Below are 19,797 nucleotides of genomic sequence, written 5' to 3' on the forward strand. Positions count from 1 at the left end.
ATTTATTTATTAACTATAAAAATATAATTGTAATAATTTATAAATGTAAATTTATAACATGAATTTAATATATAATTTATAAGTATAATTATAAATTATATCTAAACGTATAAAATAAATTAATAAAAATATATTAAATTTATATGTAAACTAATTTTTCGTTTAATTTGAATTAAATTTAAGAATTGAATGAGTTTAAATTTAAAATTATATGAGATAGAAAAAAATTATATTTATTATATATAAAGGACATTTATGCCAATTAAGACAGACTCACACACACAATCTATATATAAAATTCGAATCCAAGACCTCTTAGTTGGTGACCTAAGCTCGCAACCAACATATCCATATATTATTTTGTGCGGACGTCGAACGCAGATCATCATTCGGATACCAATCAAAATGCACCACGTCAGTAATACCAATAGTGGTATTGAGCACGGTACCGAGCCATGATGCAGAACGGGAGTGACGTGATGCATTCTGATTGATCTTTAGATGACATTAGACGTGCACATAAAATAATTTGACCAATATATCAAGATGAGTTGAGGAAATAAATAATGTCATAAAAGCAATATTAGACTGTTTATAAATGTAGGAAACAGCGTGAAAGGAATGGCAATACTGCTTTCCAATAACATTCCAATTCCCACCACTTTAACTCGCTGAGGATAAGGACGCAGCGCACTGCGCACAAATTCCCCTTTCCCCGCAAGAGAAACCCTAATTTGCTCAAACACGCTATAAATTCGATACTCTCTCTCTCTCTCTCTTCGATTGTCAAGATAGGAGCAAACATCGGGAATCTTCAAAGGGTAAACCAGAGAAATTCGCCTTCGCTATCGGGTTCTATCTTATCCCGCCCTTTCCGGCGGTTGGTTGAGATTTATCTGTTTGTGCGCCTCTGAGCTTTTATCTGGCGAAACGTGGGGTGGCTGATAAAGCAGGTGGAACTTGGTAGGTTGCGGGGAGTTTAAATTTTCTTCTTCTTTTGGTTCGTCGGGGGTTTTTTTTTTTTTTTTTTCTTCTTTTGGTTCGTCGGTTTTTTTTTTTTTTCTTAAGGAATCAGATGTCGTTTTGGAGTATTGTTCATGATATGAGGGAGGAAATTGGGAATATATCGAGGAAGGGTTTTGAGGTGAAGTATGGGCTAAGGTCGAGGTCGCATCGAGTAGTGCATGACGAGGTGAGGCCTATGCCGATCGAGGCGCTGAGGCAGAGCTGTTGGGTGAATTTGCCTCCGGAGCTCCTGCGTGATGTTCTGATGCGAATTGAGGAGTCTGAAGTTGCTTGGCCTGAAAGGAAGGACGTTGTTGCGTGTGCTGGTGTGTGTAGGAGCTGGAGGGAGATCATGAAGGAGATCGTCAAGACCCCAGAAATTTCACAGAAGCTGACGTTCCCGATTTCTCTTAAACAGGTATGGTTGATGATACTTATCTGCAATAATTCGATGCTCTTGTTTCTAACTCTGTATTAATATGCTTTATGCGTATTGAATTATTTGTTGGTGGATGGAGTTTTATAAGTTAATCGCGTAGTTGATGCGTTTGTTATAGTGTTGCACTTGTTTTATGTGTTTAGAGATAGATGTTTGAACTTTGCCTTGAAATAGCAGGTGCTAAAAATCATAATTTGATGCACTCTGCCCATATATCTGTTTTGGCAAGCATTACATCAAAATTATTAAAGTTTATTCGTAGAAGCCTCATCCCAGAAGAACTTAAAGATCTCCAGAGAATATGCATCTTACTGAGTTACTTTTGGTTGATGTTATCAAGAATTTAGTGCTATTAGAAGTCAAATTTATATGTCACAACTTATGGGTTTGGCTCAGTTCTGTTATATTAAATTATCAATGCTATTTATATTAAAATAGAATAATATGATTCTTCATATGTCATTACATTAGTTGTCGACCAATTTGACTGACATGTCAACTTAAATATGACTTGTTTCTCATTTTTGAAATGGTATTACTGGTGTGGTGAACCAGACCGTATACATCGTTAAAAAACATAACTTTCTTTTTGTAGATGTCATACACCAAACAATCCTTAGGTTAGCTTGAAGGGGTTGAGATAATGACCATACCCATGAAAAAATGTTTTTAATTTTTATCTCCATGTTTCCAATTTTTCCGTTTCAAGAAATTGGCAGACATGAGCAGTAGCTTAATGAGTGTTGACTTAGGTTTTGTTTGGGACGGCTTTCTTATTGCTTCTTAAAGCATATTTCTAGTACAAAAATTAATTTTTTTTGTACTAGAAAGGTTGCTTTAAGAAGTAATAAGAAAGCCGTTCCGAACAAAGCCTTAAAGACACCTAAAATAGCTTTTAGAACACCAAGTGTTTTTGTGAGTTGAAGTTAGCACCTAGATCCGCTATTGTAATAATCATATTATATTCTTTGCTTCATGCTTTTTATTTCTACGGTTAGAGGAGCTCATAGGGGACTAATGATAGTTTAGTTAATTCTAGTGATTGTGGACATCCAAGGGTCCTTGTTGTTGCGGTTGGCTTATTCTATTGTTGACAAATGAAGCTTCATTGTCAGGTCGATTTTTTTTTTTTTTTTTGGTGTGTGGCTCATCACATTAGATATTTTGTTACCTAAGTTCTGATTTTGAATGTTACGGTGGACTTTTTTATCTTTTCTTTTTTCACTTTTTATGCAATTTAATGTTCTTTTTTAAACATTATTTATATACTTTGTCAGGAATCAAGTTTCAAGTACTTTGCCTCATGCTGTTAAACCACTTTTTTGCAGCCTGCTCCAAGGGATGCCCCACTACAATGCTTTATAAAGAGGAATAGAACTACTCAAACATACTACCTTTACCTTGGTCTAACCCAAGGTAAGCTTTACTTCTTTTTTTATTTCACACTAGTGAATAATGTAACTGATTTAATCTATTTGAAATATACCCCAATGAAGTGCACTTATCTTTTTTATTTAGTCAAATACTCAGACTTTGGAGGAATCACTCATCTATGGATTGTAAAAAAGAAGAGAATTGATTGAATTCATAATCTTTATTGGGTTTCATAATTTATTGATATATCTAACATGAGGAGTCGAGAACTATCTAGGAATGTGAAAAAAGAGTTTGATTCCGTGAGCAAGAGTTAGAACATTGTAGGTGTTAAAAATTGAAGTTATGATAAAGATTAATCTAATGTTGATTGTCCATCTGCTTACTTGCTAAATGCACAGTTTGTGTGGCTAACATTTCTACCTCTCATTGACTTTTTTTCACTACTTGGGTGAATCTTTGTTTCAAAAAAACATTAGAGGCAAGGGTCCAGAATAAGTTTAAAAACAGTCATTTAATCACTGAAACAGATTATCCTTCCTTTGGACCATAGACTGTCAAGATATTGTCACACCTATGAGCTGTCTATATTCTCAACTTTTCAAGTATGATGACACTAGAGAGTTGAAAGTATATTTTTAGTGTTGACATAACTTATATAGAACTGGTAATTTATTTACGTAGTGTTTTCTTCTGTTAAACACTCTTGTATGTGTCAGTACAATTAAGAGCGCCGTTATAATGAGTTAGTTAATTGAAGATTTTGAGAATCAAAAGGAATATATTATTTCAAGTATTGTCGGGGAACAGTTTCCTTTTTTTTTTTTTTTTTTGCCCTTTTCTTATTTGCTGCCTCAAATTCCTTTCCTTAATAAAAATCATTATTGAAAGATAAAATCCAGTACTTTGCTGTATTTACATATTATCTTCGGAATTTATATTTTGATAGAAATGCTGATGTTACCAAAATTGTTAATGCCTTCCATCACCATCTTCACGAAACATTATTGGCTCATACTCTTTTTATTCCATAAAAGTGATTTTGGTTTTGCAATGGCGCTTATAAATGAAGTTATACTGTTGGTTTATTTAATCAATATGAGTTTCTGAGTATTATAGAAAATTTTACGTGAAACTTTATAGATATTCCCTTTGATATATAAAAATTTGCCTTTCATTAATTTCATCAGCACTTAAGGTATTTATATTGAATTTTACTTCTATTTTCTGGAAAAAAGGTTGATTAAGTAGATAATTCAATGGAAGCCAGAAGATGATAGGAAAAGGTTTTTAGTCGATGGGATAGAAATATTTGCTAGCCTTTTCATCTTCTGTTGGCTTGGAAACATCTCTAGCTCCCCATTTCTACAAAATAGTTCTCATTGTGAGTTTAGGCTGATTACATATCTGCTGTTAGAAATAGTTCATTTCTTGGAGGTTCATTGCTTTACAATTGATATAATAACGACCATAAAAAAAGAAGAGGGTGGGGGGGTTGTGAGTCCTCAGTTAGTGCTACTCAAGGGTGCAAAGTCAAGTTGTTGGTTGTTGTGGTTCCCCAAAGCCAAAATGGAAACCACAATTTAGAAAAGCTCTACGTGTTTCAGTTGAAGTGTTCGTTGTAGCATTCCTTCTTTTTAGGAAGCAAATAGGTTGGTTTAGATCACTTTTGTTTTTAATTTCTTTTGTTTATGCTTTAACGTGAAACAAAAATCTGCGATTTTCTTATGCAGTGCTTCATATTTAAAAAAATAAGTTTTCTTTTTGTCATTTCTTTCAACTTTTCTGAATTATAATCTGCTTCTTTAGATATTCAAAATATGTAGCTGCAAGATGTGAGCATTAAACAAGAACAATGCCAATGTTATAGGAAGATTATTGCTAATTACTTTTTTATTATAAAATATCTCATTATAGCATGCCATTGTGATAAATAAATTATTTGACTAATAATATTCTAAACTCTTTGTTGTGCGTGATTTCAAAGTTTTCTTACATTGCGATCACAAAAAAGAGCTATGCTTTGTAATTGAGAATAAATAACATCAATCATTAATGACATTGTGTGATGCACAGATCTTTCCTCTATATAAAGCATAAGATTCTCATTTTTATCATTTTCATCATGATTAGTTTTTGCATATTTCCTTCTATTTAGAGATTTTTATTTATGCTCTTCTTCCTCTGATTTTCCCTTGAGCATTGTAGATGTTATTTTAATTTTTGGTAATCAAATTATTTTTATTTGCCAGCCCTAATGGACAATGGAAAGTTTCTACTTGCTGCACGCAAATGTCGACGTGCCACATGCACAGACTACCTTATCTCAATAGATGCTGATAACATGTCTAAAGGAAGTGACGGATATATTGGGAAGTTGAGGTACGCTTCAACCACAATTTTGGTTTAGCTGGATATTATTGTCCATTAAGCGTGATTGGCAGCCTTGTATAAAAACGAACTTACACATCCATCTGAACTTCTTTCTGAATTTTAAAAATTATTGATCGTTTTATTTCAGTAGTTATCTTCTAATTGAAAACATGAATGGAGAAATGTGTTAAGACTTGTTCTAATTTTCCTTCTCTGCTTTTTACTTCGCCAGATCAAATTTTCTTGGTACCAAATTCACAGTTTATGATTCTCAGCCTCCTCATGCGGGTGCCATAGCCTCAAAAGGACACTTCAATCGCCTGGTTAGCTCCAAACAGATCTCTCCTAGGATTCCTGCAGGAAACTATCCAGTTGCACACATTGCTTATGAGTTGAATGTATTAGGGTCAAGGTGAGCAATATTTGCTTAATTTATACATATTTCCTCTTGTAGAAAAGCCCAAGTCTTTTCAACGTTCCTTAATTTTTATGAGTATGTTTGCTTGTGATTCAAGTAAACTTAATGCTATCAAATGATCTGGATCCCACCAGGGGTGGGAGGGAACTGATACGAAATACTTGAGTTCGCAAGTAATCCAAGAGGAAATACTTGAGTTTGCAAGCAACCCTATCAATAATTTGCCAAAACAGCGATAAAAACAAGAAAATGTGGAGGAAATCAATTTAAGAACAATAGATTGTAATTGTAGAAATAAAACAAAACAAACTCCAAGTAAGATACAATTCGAGATGAGGATCATCTCTCTCAATCTCTAGATTTTGGATCTAGAGCTCAAGACACCAAAAAGACTCCAAGAGAACAACTCCAATTCATGCATGCCCTAACCCTAGCCTCTCATGTTCTTTAAATACAATCCTTCATAATAAAAAGTTTCCTAATATAAATTAATTTCAAATTGTCCTCATCTTGCTTAAACCGCCCTCTCTCTCTCCTATTGCCGCCCAAGGAGGTAGGGTCCACATGCTTAGTCTACCTCCTATACGTCTGAACCGGCCCCTCCTAGGCCGGTTTGGGCTGAACCGGAACAGGAACCTTATGGGCTGGGTCATGCTTTATCTATATGTTGTGTGCATCAATTATATTCTTGGTTAAAATTGACTGGCTTGTGATCAATTCTGCTTTTATATGACCCAGAGGTCCTAGGAGAATGAACTGTGTCATGGAGTCCATCCCTTCCTCTGCAGTGGAACCTGGAGGAGTCGCACCGACGCCAACTGAATTTCCTCTTAACAGCATTGATTCTTTTTCATCAATCCCATTGTTCAGATCCAAATCAACTTGTGCACCCAGCATTCCTCCAGGCCCTTTAAGTTCTCCGAAAGAAAAAAAGTTGATCTTAAAGAATAAGTCCCCAAGGTGGCACGAACAGCTTCAGTGCTGGTGTCTGAACTTCCGGGGGAGGGTAACTGTTGCATCAGTAAAGAACTTTCAGTTGGTTGCTTCAGGAGAATATGGGCCAAATGGACAGGATTATGATAAGGTTATACTTCAATTTGGAAAAGTTGGAAAGGATTTGTTCACTATGGATTATGCATATCCAATTTCAGCATTTCAGGCCTTCGCCATCTGCCTCAGTAGCTTTGATACCAAAATAGCTTGCGAATAAAATAAGGTGCGCCTTGCTCCCTTCTACTGGAGAAATTATTCTATGCCGAGTCCGGACGATAAAGAACGTCCGGATGGGAGTGTACACTCACATCCGGATGGTTTTTTACCGTTCAGACTCCACACGGAATAATTTCTCGCAACACTGAGACTAGTCCCTTTAAAATTTGGAGTGAATTTTTCTGTTCTTATTGGAATATGATATCTTTCTTTTTAAGGCATTAATAATAATTTATTGATCTCTAATGAGGTAGAGAAAACTTTTAATTGATCTATAAATAATTTGGCTGGTTATCTGAAAGAATTTTTTCTTCTTCTGATGTCAGTTATTCTTTGCTTGTGTAACAGTCTACATTCTCCGGAAATCCTAAATTCTTAGAACGCAGGAAAAAGACTAGTGGTGTGATGTGATTGGAGATTGGTGGCCTTTTGAACTTGTATAGTGATTTTCTATTGTATATAAACTGATACGAGTTTGTGTTCTTTTTCTTCTGTGAGAATCACATAGTGTTCTGTAATGCAGAACTTAGTGAATGCGATAGAGATTGAATTACTACTTTATTTCTCTGCCTTGTTTGCAACATGCTTGCAACTTTAGTTTTGTATTTTTTTTCCTTGGGGATTTACACGCATAACATTCAAAATTATCTTATTACTATGTACTTAACCTACCACTTCATTAACTTCTTCTCTCATGAAAAAGAAGAGGGGAGATGGTCATGATGGGATATTGTTGGGGAAAGGCATTGACGGGACGGTTGCGTGTGCAGTTCCCTCAATGATGAATAAGGAGAGATTATTACGTGCGGTCACCAGACTGTTCGGAGGCGAATCAGGATGTCTCATTTCACCCTATAAACACATCCTGTGACCGCACGTAATAATTTCTTATGGATAAGAGAATAGTTGAGACGAGATCTTCGCATAGAAAGGCTATTGACATGATCGGCGGCTTGTGTTGTCTTGAAACTATTGATGACAAAGAAGAGAGGATGTCGCAACGAGATCTCATTAGGAAGGTCATGGGATTGGATGCATATGCAGAAAAGTTGAGAAGTTTGTTATGCGTGAATATGTAAATAGAATAGTTTTGTGTGTATTGCATATAAATTTCCCTTTTCTTTTGTTTCTGAATGGTGAGAGAAAATCATTAAGTATGTGTGGCTTAAGTTTGTGGTTTAAAAAAATAAAATTTTCCAATTACTATCCAAAGGATTTTGTCAAAAGTTTTTTAATTTTTTTCATTTTTTTTGGGTTTGATGTAGTAACATTCATAAATCCTTCAACTTTCTTTATTTGATTGGTAATTTTATTTCCAAAAAAGTTGATTGAAATCGATGATAAGGGTGACAATATTTGATAGGATCCGAAAACCCGATAAGAAAATTTTGGGTTTGGGTTAACCCAAATTTGAATTAGGTTGGGTTCGGGTCAACACGAATCCGAACCAAGTCGGGTTCATGTTAGAGATTTTGACTCGTTTTGGGTTGACATGGAAACTCTAAAACAACTCGGGTTGACCTGGGAATTGTCTGTCATGTTAGTTTGACCTGGATCATGTCAGTCATGTTCATGTCATATATGTCATCGTCTGTCGCTGCCAGCATGCTACTGTCACCTGAGCTGCCATTGCTGATCCTGCTGCCGGCCTGCATTTGGTTTTGTCTCGAGAGTCCGATAACACGACGATGAAAAGATCGGAAGTAACGACGACACTGCCGCTGATGCCCAAGCTACATAAGCGCTCGAATGGAGAGTCAACACTGACTTACGGCTCAATTTCGGATAAAAAAAATTGACTCGTTGGTAAAAAAAAAGGGTCGGGTTTGAATTGAATAGCGTCGGATCAATTTCGGGTTCAATCCGAATCCGACCCGTGACCCAATTTTGACAAGCCTTTGATGGCTAAATTCAAGTGGAGTGAATTTTAAGTATTTGTATTTATTCTATTAAGAATTCTTTTTCTTGGATTTACTTCTGGTATTTCTCTTGGCTGTTATGAGCTTAATTTTCATCATCATATTAATATTATATAATCTTATTATTATTGGCAAAATGAAATCACAGTATTCAACAAATTATATATAATTATATATAGAGACAAAATTGAGTTTCAATCGCTTTTGATTAATCAAATTAACAGTCTAATTATTTCGGTCAAATAATTAAATAAATAAATAATATATATTTATTTTATTTAAATAATATATATTTAGCCTATTAATTGAGAGATTAGACTTTTAACTAATATATGGTGTATGTTTTAATGTAATTTCTCGCATTATATATAGGGTTTACAAATAAGGCTTCGTTTGAAATATTTTTTTTGCTGCTTTCTAAAATAGCATTTTAATATTAAAATTTTTAGTTAATTTAAGAAATTTTTATATTGGAAAGATATTTTAGAAAGTAGTAAGAAATATTTTCCAAATGAAGTCTGAGTGCTCTTCATTTTTGTATATGTTTATTTTGTTCATTTACATGTTAGAAAATGTTGTAATATTGATGGAATAATCAAATATGTTATGGTTTGGCGAATGTTCAATGAACTTGGAATGGTCAAATCTATTATTAAATTGTTTGGTGAATTTTAAACTATTGGTTTATATTCAATGTCTGAATGAATATGATATATGCATATTTTTATGCAGACTTGTGTTGTAGAAAATATAAACATAAGATGGATTTCCGGCGGAATTTTCGCCAAAAATGGAGATACAAATCTAGAGGAAACATTCCGCCGAAATTTCTAGTGGATAACCCGTTAGAACTTTTCTAACGGGTTATCTGCCAGAATTTTCGGCGGAATGTTTCCGTCGAAATTTCCGGCTGATAAACCGCTGGTGATAACTCTTAAACAATGAATAATACCGCTATATTCCCCCAGAATTCCATCGGTAAATCAATCGAAAATATTTCCAGCGAAAATATTTGGCCAGAACAAGGCTTCCTATGCGCGTTTTATCATCGACTATATTTCCGCCATAAATGCAAATTGTCTAGCTGATTTTGGCGGCCGATATCACCCGATTTTCCTGTATGATGAAATTAGAATTTATATTTTAGCTTTCACAAAATTTATATAAAATAAAAGAATTTTTTTTTAAATGTTGAAGTTTGTTAAGTAAAAAAAATCTCAGGTCATAATTTAGTTTAAATAGATCTATTAATCCAATTTGAAGTTATAAGTAATAAGTCTCAACTCTTCCTCACAATAAAAGGTAGGGCTATGATGTTCAAGTTCAGACTATGAGATTATATCTAATTATGATGGTTGTTGAAGGAGTAGGATGTGGATGAACTATAGTTGATTATGAACGACATATAATATTGATTAACAGATGTTCAATGTTGTTGGTCGATGAACATTGATGATGCTTCATTACTCAAGGAAATTGTCTCATAAGAAATCTGAAATTGATAACTCAAATCTTTTTTTTTTTTCCTCTCATTTGGTGAGAAAATAATTATCATGATTGTTCCGTAAATTTTATGCTTGTTGTTGACAACTTGAGACAATCCTTCATAGTGACGGAGCTAAAAACTTCTTATAGAGAGGGCCCAAACTTCTCACAGACGTCGACGGTGCGAAGTCGAGTGGAGCAGGGAACCACATATGAATCTTCCTCAAGTCGGCGTCGAGCGGAGCAGACGAATCACCAGAAGAAATAAAAATTAGGCTCTTTTTTTTTTTTTAATTTTCCTGCTGTGGCAAACTGACCTGTTTGAGGCATATTAACTGCAGAACATACAGCTCCTTATATGTCTGGTCCACTTGTGCAAACTAATGAAATATAGAACAGTGTAATTGCAAATAGACAATATTATAAAACTTGGCTAACTTCATCATTGTTCAGCATGTACTGAATTTTGCAAAGCTGCAGAAAAAATATAGCAGAGGTACCTAATGCAGCGTTACGAATAAGCTCTGAATGCATTGAGAGCTGAGCCCTTATGGGGAGAAGAACAGAAACTCATGTGATGTTCCAGAATCTAATTTGAAAGAATTATTTTTTTATCGAATATCTCTGTATTTGTTCTACAGGCTCGTATAGTTGCATCTTTAACAATTGAAAAGTTGTGATATGATTGTGTGGATCATGAGTAGTGTATATAATTTTTGGTAATAAATACAGATATGTACATTGATATTTTGAATTAGAGAATATTTTTTTGTTGTTTATTACTGATAGATGATATTCAATAGGTCTGGTTGTTATTTATTAAATGATAAAAGAATAATTCTTCTAATTTAAATTATGAGGCATCACAGCTCCACCCACCTAACCTCTGAATTAGAGTTTTTTTTTTTAATTAAAGCATGTTTGTTGCTCGCAAAAATTCGGCGCAGCTCTTTCTAAATTTCAGAGGGAAAGCTTGGGACCTGACAACGGCAATATTTTTTTCAGTGGAAAATAAAATTAGAGAGAGTCGTCTTAGATGGTTTGGTCATATAAAGCAACAGCCATCCGATGACCCGGTTAGGAGAGCGAACGTTTTACTGTACGTTTTAGATCCAACATATGCTAAGAACGGTAGAGATAGACCTAAAAAGATATATTTAGAAAGTATTAGAAATGAGATTTGTTTATTAGATAATTTGACTCTTAATATGACACAATCGATAAAAAAAAATTCATGTAGCTGACCCCACGTTGTGGGATAAAAGTTTAATGTTGTTGGTGAAACAAAAATGTTGAATAATACAATTCGTTTCCATTAGCTAAAATTGACACAACATACATACAATTAAAACGTACAACAATTTCACCCCTCTATTCTTTTATTATCTAACCATAAAACCTACCATCCATTCCATCAAAATCAAACACACTAAACCAAATATTAATTTTCACAAACCTAATCAACATAAAATCCAAATCTCCTTACAAATTATCTCAAATATATCTATATATTCAACCACGAAATCATCACAAATAACTTCCAATGACAGAAAACCGAGCGAGACACATCCATCCATGCAACCACACACACACCCGGTACGTATTATCAATGAGATTTCTTCTGAAGACTAATCATGGAGAGCACAAGCACCACAGCGCAGATGACAGAAGCTAGAGTGGAGAGAACTATGGAAGCTGTCAAGTGGTCACAGAACTTGCTGGCATAGTTGCAGATCTTTGTCCAGCCGAAATGGTTATTGCCTTTCTGAGCCACGATCTCTATAGCAGCAGCTGAAGCGTTTCCTGTGAAGAGGAGAATGGCGACGATGAGATCGGCTATGGAGAGAGGAAGGTGGATGGAAGAGTTGTTCTGGTTGGTGAAGGAGATGCCGACGGAGACTGCAGAGTATACGCAGGCGAGTGTGTTGACGATGATGAAGTACCTGCATGTATTTGGTCTCAAATTAGCTGATTTGCTTAGGAAAATGAGCAGAATATGCAGATATGCTTAAAAGAACGTCTTATAAATAAGTAGAATATGCTTAAAACAACTTCAGTTATTCCTAATAATAGAAAGAAATATTGTGTTACGATATTCTAATGCAAGTCACTATAGAAAAATCATCTATTACCGGCGGAAAAATCCGTCGGTAATAGACGATTTTCATATAGTGAGATGCATTAGAAAGGATTTTAGAGTCTTTAAATTTACGATGAGATTAAGTATAATACAAACTATCTCAGTGTAAATTCAAATACTTTTGAAGTCCATATATTTTACATTAGAAATATTTGATCTATGATTGCTTACACAAATGAAGAGTTGTAGGTGGATTTTGTCTCCCCTTCTAAAGTATAATCAGCTGAAACATCAACGATGACAGTCTCCTTTGCCACACCCATCACTATAGTTGCTAGCAGAGTAAGCACAATGACAATTAGCCTAAGAATGTAACTCATCTTGGCCATTGAGGTCAAAGATGATGGCTTCGCCGGTATCGCTTGTTAGAGTAGACAACTTAAATAGCTGTTCTTACTTCCTATTACCGCTTGACACGTGTACCTCTATACTTTCTAAACTCTATATATATCTGTCATGTATGTAATTGATTAAGGGAGAAATACAAAGCTCATTTCCTGTCTTGTTCTTATTCTCTGTTTCAAGAAGTGTTAAACTTCCTCATCGCTGAAACCGGAGTTTCTTGCCTTACGGCGACGCCGCTCTCCAACTCTTTTTCTCCTTCAGCTTCCCTCCTCGTTGTAGCCATTGCAATAAAGATATACAAGAAAGGAATATAAAATGGTTAACTCGCTAGAAGAGTGAATATTGTTATTCCTCGTTCATAAATCTTAAATGTGCATGTATATATAGATGAAGGGTAAATTGTGTCTGATCACCGCTAGGTGAGTTCACCGGCAGTGTATATAATTGGATTTTGATAATGATATGGTCAACTCTTCTGCATGGTTAGAAGTCAACTGATGAAGCTTTCATAGAAGTTTCTTCTTTGAACAACGGTTTTGTTTGGTAGGCAAAGACTCAGGGTCGTCATTAATATGTGAACTAATTTTGAAAGGATGCTACGCGGCAACGGCATTATTTTCTTCTCTCTCTCTCACTCTCTTTGGTACGCATGCAGACTTGAGTGTATCAATTGGCCATGATAACGCGCAATTAATTGCTACATGGGATTAATAAGAAAAATAATTCGCGACTTCCCCCTAAGGCCATGATGAGAAATTGAGAGAAAAAAAAAGATTTAGGTTTCTTTTGGGATAGTTTTTGGCAACGATTATTTTTTTACTTTTAAGAATTTTTTGTATTAAAAAATAACTTTAAAAGACAGTAAGAAAGTCGTTCCAAATGAAACCTTAAAGGGCATGAAGAAGAAAAAGATGAGAAAGCTGTTCCAAACGAAACATTAAAGGACAGGAAGAATAAAAAGATTAGCAAAGTACTATATAAATTAACAATAGAGAAAGGCAAGTAGATAAGAGAAATGATATATATATATTAGGATGGTTAAACATTTAATTAATTACAACCATCCCATTAGTTTCAATTCAAGATTTACGCTTCTTATGCTTGATTCAACAATCAAGAGATGAATGTTAGTTGGTAGATATCAATTTTTTTTTTTTAGTTGGTAGATTTCAATGTACTCATTACTTAGTGACATTTAGGATTTAGACGGTCATCAAGTGATGTTGATTAGGCGATGACAATAGGCCAACATTAGTCAAGCTTTGATCTTAAAAAAAAAATATTGATTTGGTGTATGACCATTAATTAGGTGATGAAAGTCGGCTAAAAGTGATTGCTATCAAACAAAGTTTTAGAACTCTTAAGATCTATAAGCTCTCTCCAACCTTTAAGTCCTTTTTATTTAAAGGTTGTAGACTATTTATTGCTTTATGGATTTACATTTCAATTATTTTAAATAAAATCATGAACACCCCACAGGATGACTTATGTTGATTCCCTGGATTGCATATCGTTCTTTCGACATTTAAGTGCCTTAAATGGCATCAGAATTGAGTAATCCTAAACTCATTGAATTCCACTTGAGATGCTCATTTGGATAGTAACCACGTAATATGCAAAAATCAATTGACACCTCAAATAGTATCATAAAACTTTTAATTATACTTCAAGTGCATGATTTGATCTTATTTGTACTCTAATAAAGAACACTTTTAGTATCGTTGAGCTCATCCCACTAACATTCATTTTGACTGATAATATATAGAAATTTGAAGTTTAGATGGTCCTAAATTTAATTCAGAACTTTCTACTTCAACTATTACATCAAGATTTTTGTTTAATCAGATGAATTTTCTAGTTGTGTTAAAAGTATGGATTTAGGCTTCGTTTGGGATGACTTTTTTATTGCTTTCTAAATCGGAGTTTTAGAACAAATTTTTTTATTAAAACTCCTTTTTAGAAAGCAGTAAAAAAGCCGTCCCAAACGAAGTCTTAATTTAGACTAAACTTTGATTAAATAATTTATTTTTTTTATTTTTTTTCTCATTTATTAAGAATCATAAAAATATTTAAATGCGTTGATATTGATCGACACTAAAAAATCAGATCTGAATTAATTATTCCATAATAATTAAATTAATTTGTACACTAAATATAATAAAACGTGTTAGTAGACTAGAAGCAATAGTACTCTCCAAAGTCCAAACCAACTTGCTGGCTAGTGGTCTTCATGTGAAGTCAGTCCATATTTAGCGGCTAATGTCCCAATCTACAAACAAGAATAAAAAATAAATAATTTTTTTTTTTTTTTTGGGACATTTAGGCCATTTAAGGCAAACTCACACACACAACGCATACACAAGGACTCGAACCTTGGACCTCTTAGTTGGAAGCCTAAGCTTTCAACCAATAGGCCAAGGAGAGTTGTGTAAAAAATAAAAAAATAAAAAAAATAAATAAATAAATAATAAAATTGCAAAATATTTTGATGCAAAACACGTCAGTATGGACTTCAAAGCTGCTAAATTTATTTGAGATTAATGAGATTCAGGATAAGGGTGTAAGTGAGTTAAGCCAACTCGTGAATCAGCTCAGGCTCAGCCCGGTAAGCTAACAAGTCAAACTTGAGCCAATCCCGACTCGAATTATTAGCTCATGAATCGGCTCTTTTAAAAAAATATTAATATTAAATAAACTTAAATTAGCATTTAGACATTTAAGTATAAAGTTGTTAGAAATATTTAAATATCATAATTCAATTCTTTATATCATGTGATTCTTTATTATTTCTCTGTTAATTTCTCATTCTTTTTATCATTTTAGCATAATAATTGCTTGAATCATATTTTTTTTTCTCTTTCATAAAAAGAGCCAACTTGAACTCGTAGACTTAAGCTCGAGCTCGAAATCGAACTTGTTTAATTAATCAAGCTCGAGTCAGAAGTGGCTCAACCTCGGCTCGACTCGTTTACACATCTAATTCAAAATACCATATATAATATTAATCTTAATATAAATCTAAAGTCTTCAAACCACATCTAAATATTCTAACATAATTTTTTTTTGAAATAAAAAATATTACAAAATAAAAGTGGAAAAGTAATGTTCTTTGTTTACTTTGAAATTCCTGTCATTATCATTTGTTAGATCTCCAACTTTTTTTTTTATTATTATTATTATTAGATCTCTCCAACTTCTTCTTTCAAGTTGCAGTAATTTAATCATGCAATCACATTATTTTAATTCGTCTAATTAGATTGAAAAATTTTATCAGAAATTTTTGGGGAATTTTGGCGAAAATTCTACCATTTTTAAAATCCATGAAAATTCAGACAGTATACATTTACGGTGGAAATTAAAAATCTCTTAGAAATTTTTAGTATTGGTGAATAAATTTTCTTGGTTGACATATTTTAGTATTTTGAGTATCATACATACATGATCAGATGTTGTTGGAGGAAGGCAGAGGGGGAGGGTATATGGCTTGGGTTCGCAATGCTATGCTTATGAGGGCAGCTTATCCACATCAGTATTTTATGATCCTAGTGGAGCTGAAGAAACTATAAGCCAAAGGGTTGCAGCATTGACGAGAGAGATATGAGATATGAGAAAGGTTCAAAATGGGATGCAGACAGAGCTGTGATTCTATAGAGATGAAAATCAAAAGAAGAAAGAACAAGATCAACCACATGCATCACCAGACAGCGAGGACACGGAGGATGATTAATACTCTTATTTGTTTGATGAACTTATGATGAATTTATGTGTGAACTTATTTGGTTTAAACATTTTGTTTGATGAATTTGTTGTGTGAAAGCGAGGACATAAACATGTTATTGTGGATTTATTTGTTATCAGACTTTATTTGTTTATTTGATTTGATGAGTTTATTTATTTTCATGAACTTTGTAGACTTTATTTGCTTATTGTGGATTTCATTTCAATGATGTATTTGTTGATTGTTATAAACTTTATAATAGTTGTGATTGATTATGTAGATTTCATTTCATTTCAATGATAATATGTGTATTTCATTTCATTTCAATGAACTTTGTAGACTTTATAATAGTTGTGATTGATTATAGTGGCGTGTTGCCCATATTTGTGATAATTATTGTATATTATGTACATATTTAATGATTAGGATAAAATTCAGTAATATAGAGGGGAGACTGTCAATTTTTTTAAAAATGCTACAGTAATTCGGCGACCAACCAACGATTTGGCCGCCATAAACCTCGATACCGCACGACTTATTATAGACGTCGAAAGTTCACTACAGCCGCCGGTAATTACTGGCGGTTTATCGATGGTGGCCGGCTGTTATTTGGTGGTAATCCGGTGGTTAGCTGCCGATAATGCATGTTGTTCTAACGACCAGTAAGCCGCCAGTGATTAACCGACAGTTTATCGTCGGTGATCCGTTTTTTGTCCGCGGGTAACGCCGCGGTTGGATAATTGGTACGCCGGCCACCGATGATTAACCGGTGTTATGGCCGCCAGAAATTACCGACCGTCCCCACCGCTGGTGATTAAAACCGTTGGAAATAGACCGCCATAATTAGTTTACTACGCGGTTTATTCCGAAGGTTTTTGGACCGCCGAAAAATCGCCGATAATTTACTAAACCTCCGGAAATCTTAGATAAGCAGTTGGTAAAACCTGAATTTCTTGTATTGCGCCAAGCGCCCTTTTGGAGATGGCAGCGGGTGGATACCCCATTCCAAAAAAAAGAATTGAAACACACAATAGCACAATAAAAGGCAATTAATCATAGTTTTCGATAATAAATGTACAATTAGAATGGGTAGATTAATGCCTCCTCACATTAAAAAGATTAGGCTCTATAACATACCCAAAATAATGAAATCATTAGGAGCGGCAATTAATCATGAAACTTGAGCTTATTAGAAACCTTCAAAACAAAAATAGGATATAAACCTCCAAATGTTGGCTTGAAAACAAAAATAGGATATAAACCTCCAAATGTTGGCTTGAAAACAGAAATAAATGTCTTGTTTTCTAAAAAAAAATCCTTCTTTTATGAATCATGATTACCTTTCAGAACCCACAAACATAGAGATAATATTGTTTAACAAACTCATATTAGAGTTATATGTTATGCTTTCAAGGCTTTATTGATGATCGAGGAGAATGATGAGAAATATACTAATTATCTTTCAATCTATTTTTGGATTAAATATTCTGTGCGGTCGTTGGAGGGCATCCAGAGATGAATCAGGATGTGCTCCATCATTTTTTTATTGTATACCGCGTTGTGTACGTACCGAATGATCTGATGTTTTTAGATTGATTTCCGAACCATCTGGTGTCCGTACAGAATAATTTCTCCTATTCTTCTCACAGAAATTTCTCTCCAAATAAACCACATGATCCAAATATTCAGTGGATGTGCAATGAATGAACTGAAAGAAACAAAAAAAAAAACTTTGCATTCAAATAATCAATAGCACATCAATTGTCCACTCAACCAAACACCTTCCTAAATTATGACAAACGCAATCAAAGCGTTAAATTAATCAAACCAACTCGCCTTCCACAAACACACACAGGACATACATCCAAACCCTAAACTTCAGTACACAGATCTCTTGTGAAGACTAACAATGGATAACACGAGAAGCAGAGAATATGCGACGGTGGCCAATGAAGAGAGAACAATGGCAGCCGTGACTTCGCCGCAGAACTTATCTGCAATGTTACAGAACTTTCCCCAGCCAAAATCTTCGTTACCTTTCCTCGCCAACACCTCCACGGCCATAGCGGCCGCGTTGCTAGTGAACAGGAAGCCAAGCGCAAGCACGTCGGCGATGCTGAGAATAAGCTCAAGGCTGGAGCTTGACGAGTTGATGAACGAGAAGCCAACGGCCATCGCCGAGTAGACGCAGACGAACGCGTTAGCCACCACGAAATAGCTGTAGTTTTACCACACAAAAAACAAATTAGTTCGATAGAGTTCCAAAAAAAAAAAATTTACATGCTTACCATTTTATTTCATGATATTTACGTATCTAACACCTAAAACTTTAATATTACATTACTACCACTCATATACAATTTTAATATCAAATATATCACTCATACATTTTATTTCTATCGCTCATACCACTGTATAAACTTTAATATTTTATTTCATGCACCCATATTTGTTCTATGGATGGTAAGCATATAAAATTAAAATATTAGGTATTAGATATTTAAATAGCACAAAATATAGTGGTTTGTATGTAAATCTCATACCATTTTATTTCATGCTATTTACATATCTAACACCTAAAAAATTACATACATACCATTTGCATACCATGAATTCTTATTTACATATCCAATATACCGTATTTATTTATTTTTACATATCATCATACTATTTAAGGTTTTATTTTGGGCAACTTTCTTCACAGCTTTGTAGTTCAAGAAATTTCTATACTATAAAGTTGCTTTAGAAAACATTAAAAAAGGAGAAATTATTTTGTGCAGTCATCGTACCGTTCAGAGGCAAATCAGAGCGCAACACGTCACCCGGTATATAGTGGTACACAGCAGCACCCGTACACAACAAAATAGTGACTTGTCGCGCTCTGACTTGCCTCTAGACACCCTAAACAAAATCTTATATCAAAATATCATCAATATCATTTTAATACTATCATCATGTATAAATAATATAAAATTTTGGATGCTACATATATAAAACATAAAATTTTTTAGAGAATTTACATGCATAATAATCAGAAATATTTCATTTTTATATTTCTAAAGCTTAAGATTTGCTCATATAACATTTTATTTTTCAAATAACATAAAAAAATAACACCTTTATAGCAAAATTTTATGATATGCATGCATAATAGATCAGTTACATAAAGACAATATTGCTTACACAAATGAAGAGCTTTGAGAGGACTTGACCGTTGCCTGGTATTCTCTAGAGGTCTGTTTGGCAACGCCCATAACAATTGTGGCTATGAACGTTAGAGCAATCACCAGTAGCCGGATTATGAGTTTGGGCAACCGGCTAGGGTTAGGTGATGTCGCCACCGGCCTCGCCGGGCCGCCGCCGTAGCCTGTC

General features: G+C 34.1%; 3 protein-coding genes across 3 annotated transcripts; 1 reads left to right on the top strand and 2 right to left on the bottom strand.

Moving 5' to 3' along the window:
• The first annotated feature begins 632 nt into the window (after positions 1-632).
• LOC110109447 (tubby-like F-box protein 6) lies at positions 633-7,450 on the top strand. The gene is made up of 7 exons (XM_020840517.2): positions 633-1,030; positions 1,062-1,423; positions 2,773-2,860; positions 5,071-5,200; positions 5,424-5,603; positions 6,348-6,825; positions 7,167-7,450. The coding sequence occupies exons 2-6, from the start codon at positions 1,076-1,078 to the stop codon at positions 6,817-6,819; spliced, it is 1,218 nt and encodes a 405-aa protein (XP_020696176.1). The 5' UTR covers positions 633-1,030; positions 1,062-1,075; the 3' UTR covers positions 6,820-6,825; positions 7,167-7,450.
• Positions 7,451-11,536: 4,086 nt separating this feature from the next.
• On the bottom strand, positions 11,537-12,719 carry LOC110109504 (CASP-like protein 1E1). The gene is made up of 2 exons (XM_020840601.2): positions 12,534-12,719; positions 11,537-12,165 (listed from the first exon to the last, which is right to left on the bottom strand). Exons 1-2 carry the CDS (start codon positions 12,689-12,691, stop codon positions 11,829-11,831), a joined length of 495 nt encoding a protein of 164 aa, XP_020696260.1. The 5' UTR covers positions 12,692-12,719; the 3' UTR covers positions 11,537-11,828.
• A 5,467-nt stretch (positions 12,720-18,186) lies between these two features.
• Positions 18,187-19,797, bottom strand: LOC110109505 (CASP-like protein 1E1; the record flags this gene model as incomplete). Its single annotated transcript, XM_020840602.2, is given in 2 exon segments — positions 18,187-18,643; positions 19,609-19,797. Coding segments are annotated over 2 exon segments (529 nt in total), but the record flags the coding sequence as incomplete, so codon positions are not given.

The sequence above is a fragment of the Dendrobium catenatum genome, unplaced genomic scaffold (assembly GCF_001605985.2).
Source record: "Dendrobium catenatum unplaced genomic scaffold, ASM160598v2 fragScaff_scaffold_1644, whole genome shotgun sequence".
NCBI classification, from domain to species: Eukaryota; Viridiplantae; Streptophyta; class Magnoliopsida; order Asparagales; family Orchidaceae; genus Dendrobium; species Dendrobium catenatum.

Coding starts and splice junctions, on each gene's coding strand:
- LOC110109504 (XM_020840601.2), bottom strand. CDS start 12,691: ATGGCCAAGATGAGTTACATTCTTAGGCTAATTGTCATTGTGCTTACT. Junction 12,166..12,533: donor ACCTACAACTCTTCATTTGT/GTAAGCAATCAT, acceptor AAATACATGCAG/GTACTTCATCATCGTCAACA.
- LOC110109447 (XM_020840517.2), top strand. CDS start 1,076: ATGTCGTTTTGGAGTATTGTTCATGATATGAGGGAGGAAATTGGGAAT. Junction 1,424..2,772: donor TCCCGATTTCTCTTAAACAG/GTATGGTTGATG, acceptor ACTTTTTTGCAG/CCTGCTCCAAGGGATGCCCC. Junction 2,861..5,070: donor TTACCTTGGTCTAACCCAAG/GTAAGCTTTACT, acceptor TTTATTTGCCAG/CCCTAATGGACAATGGAAAG.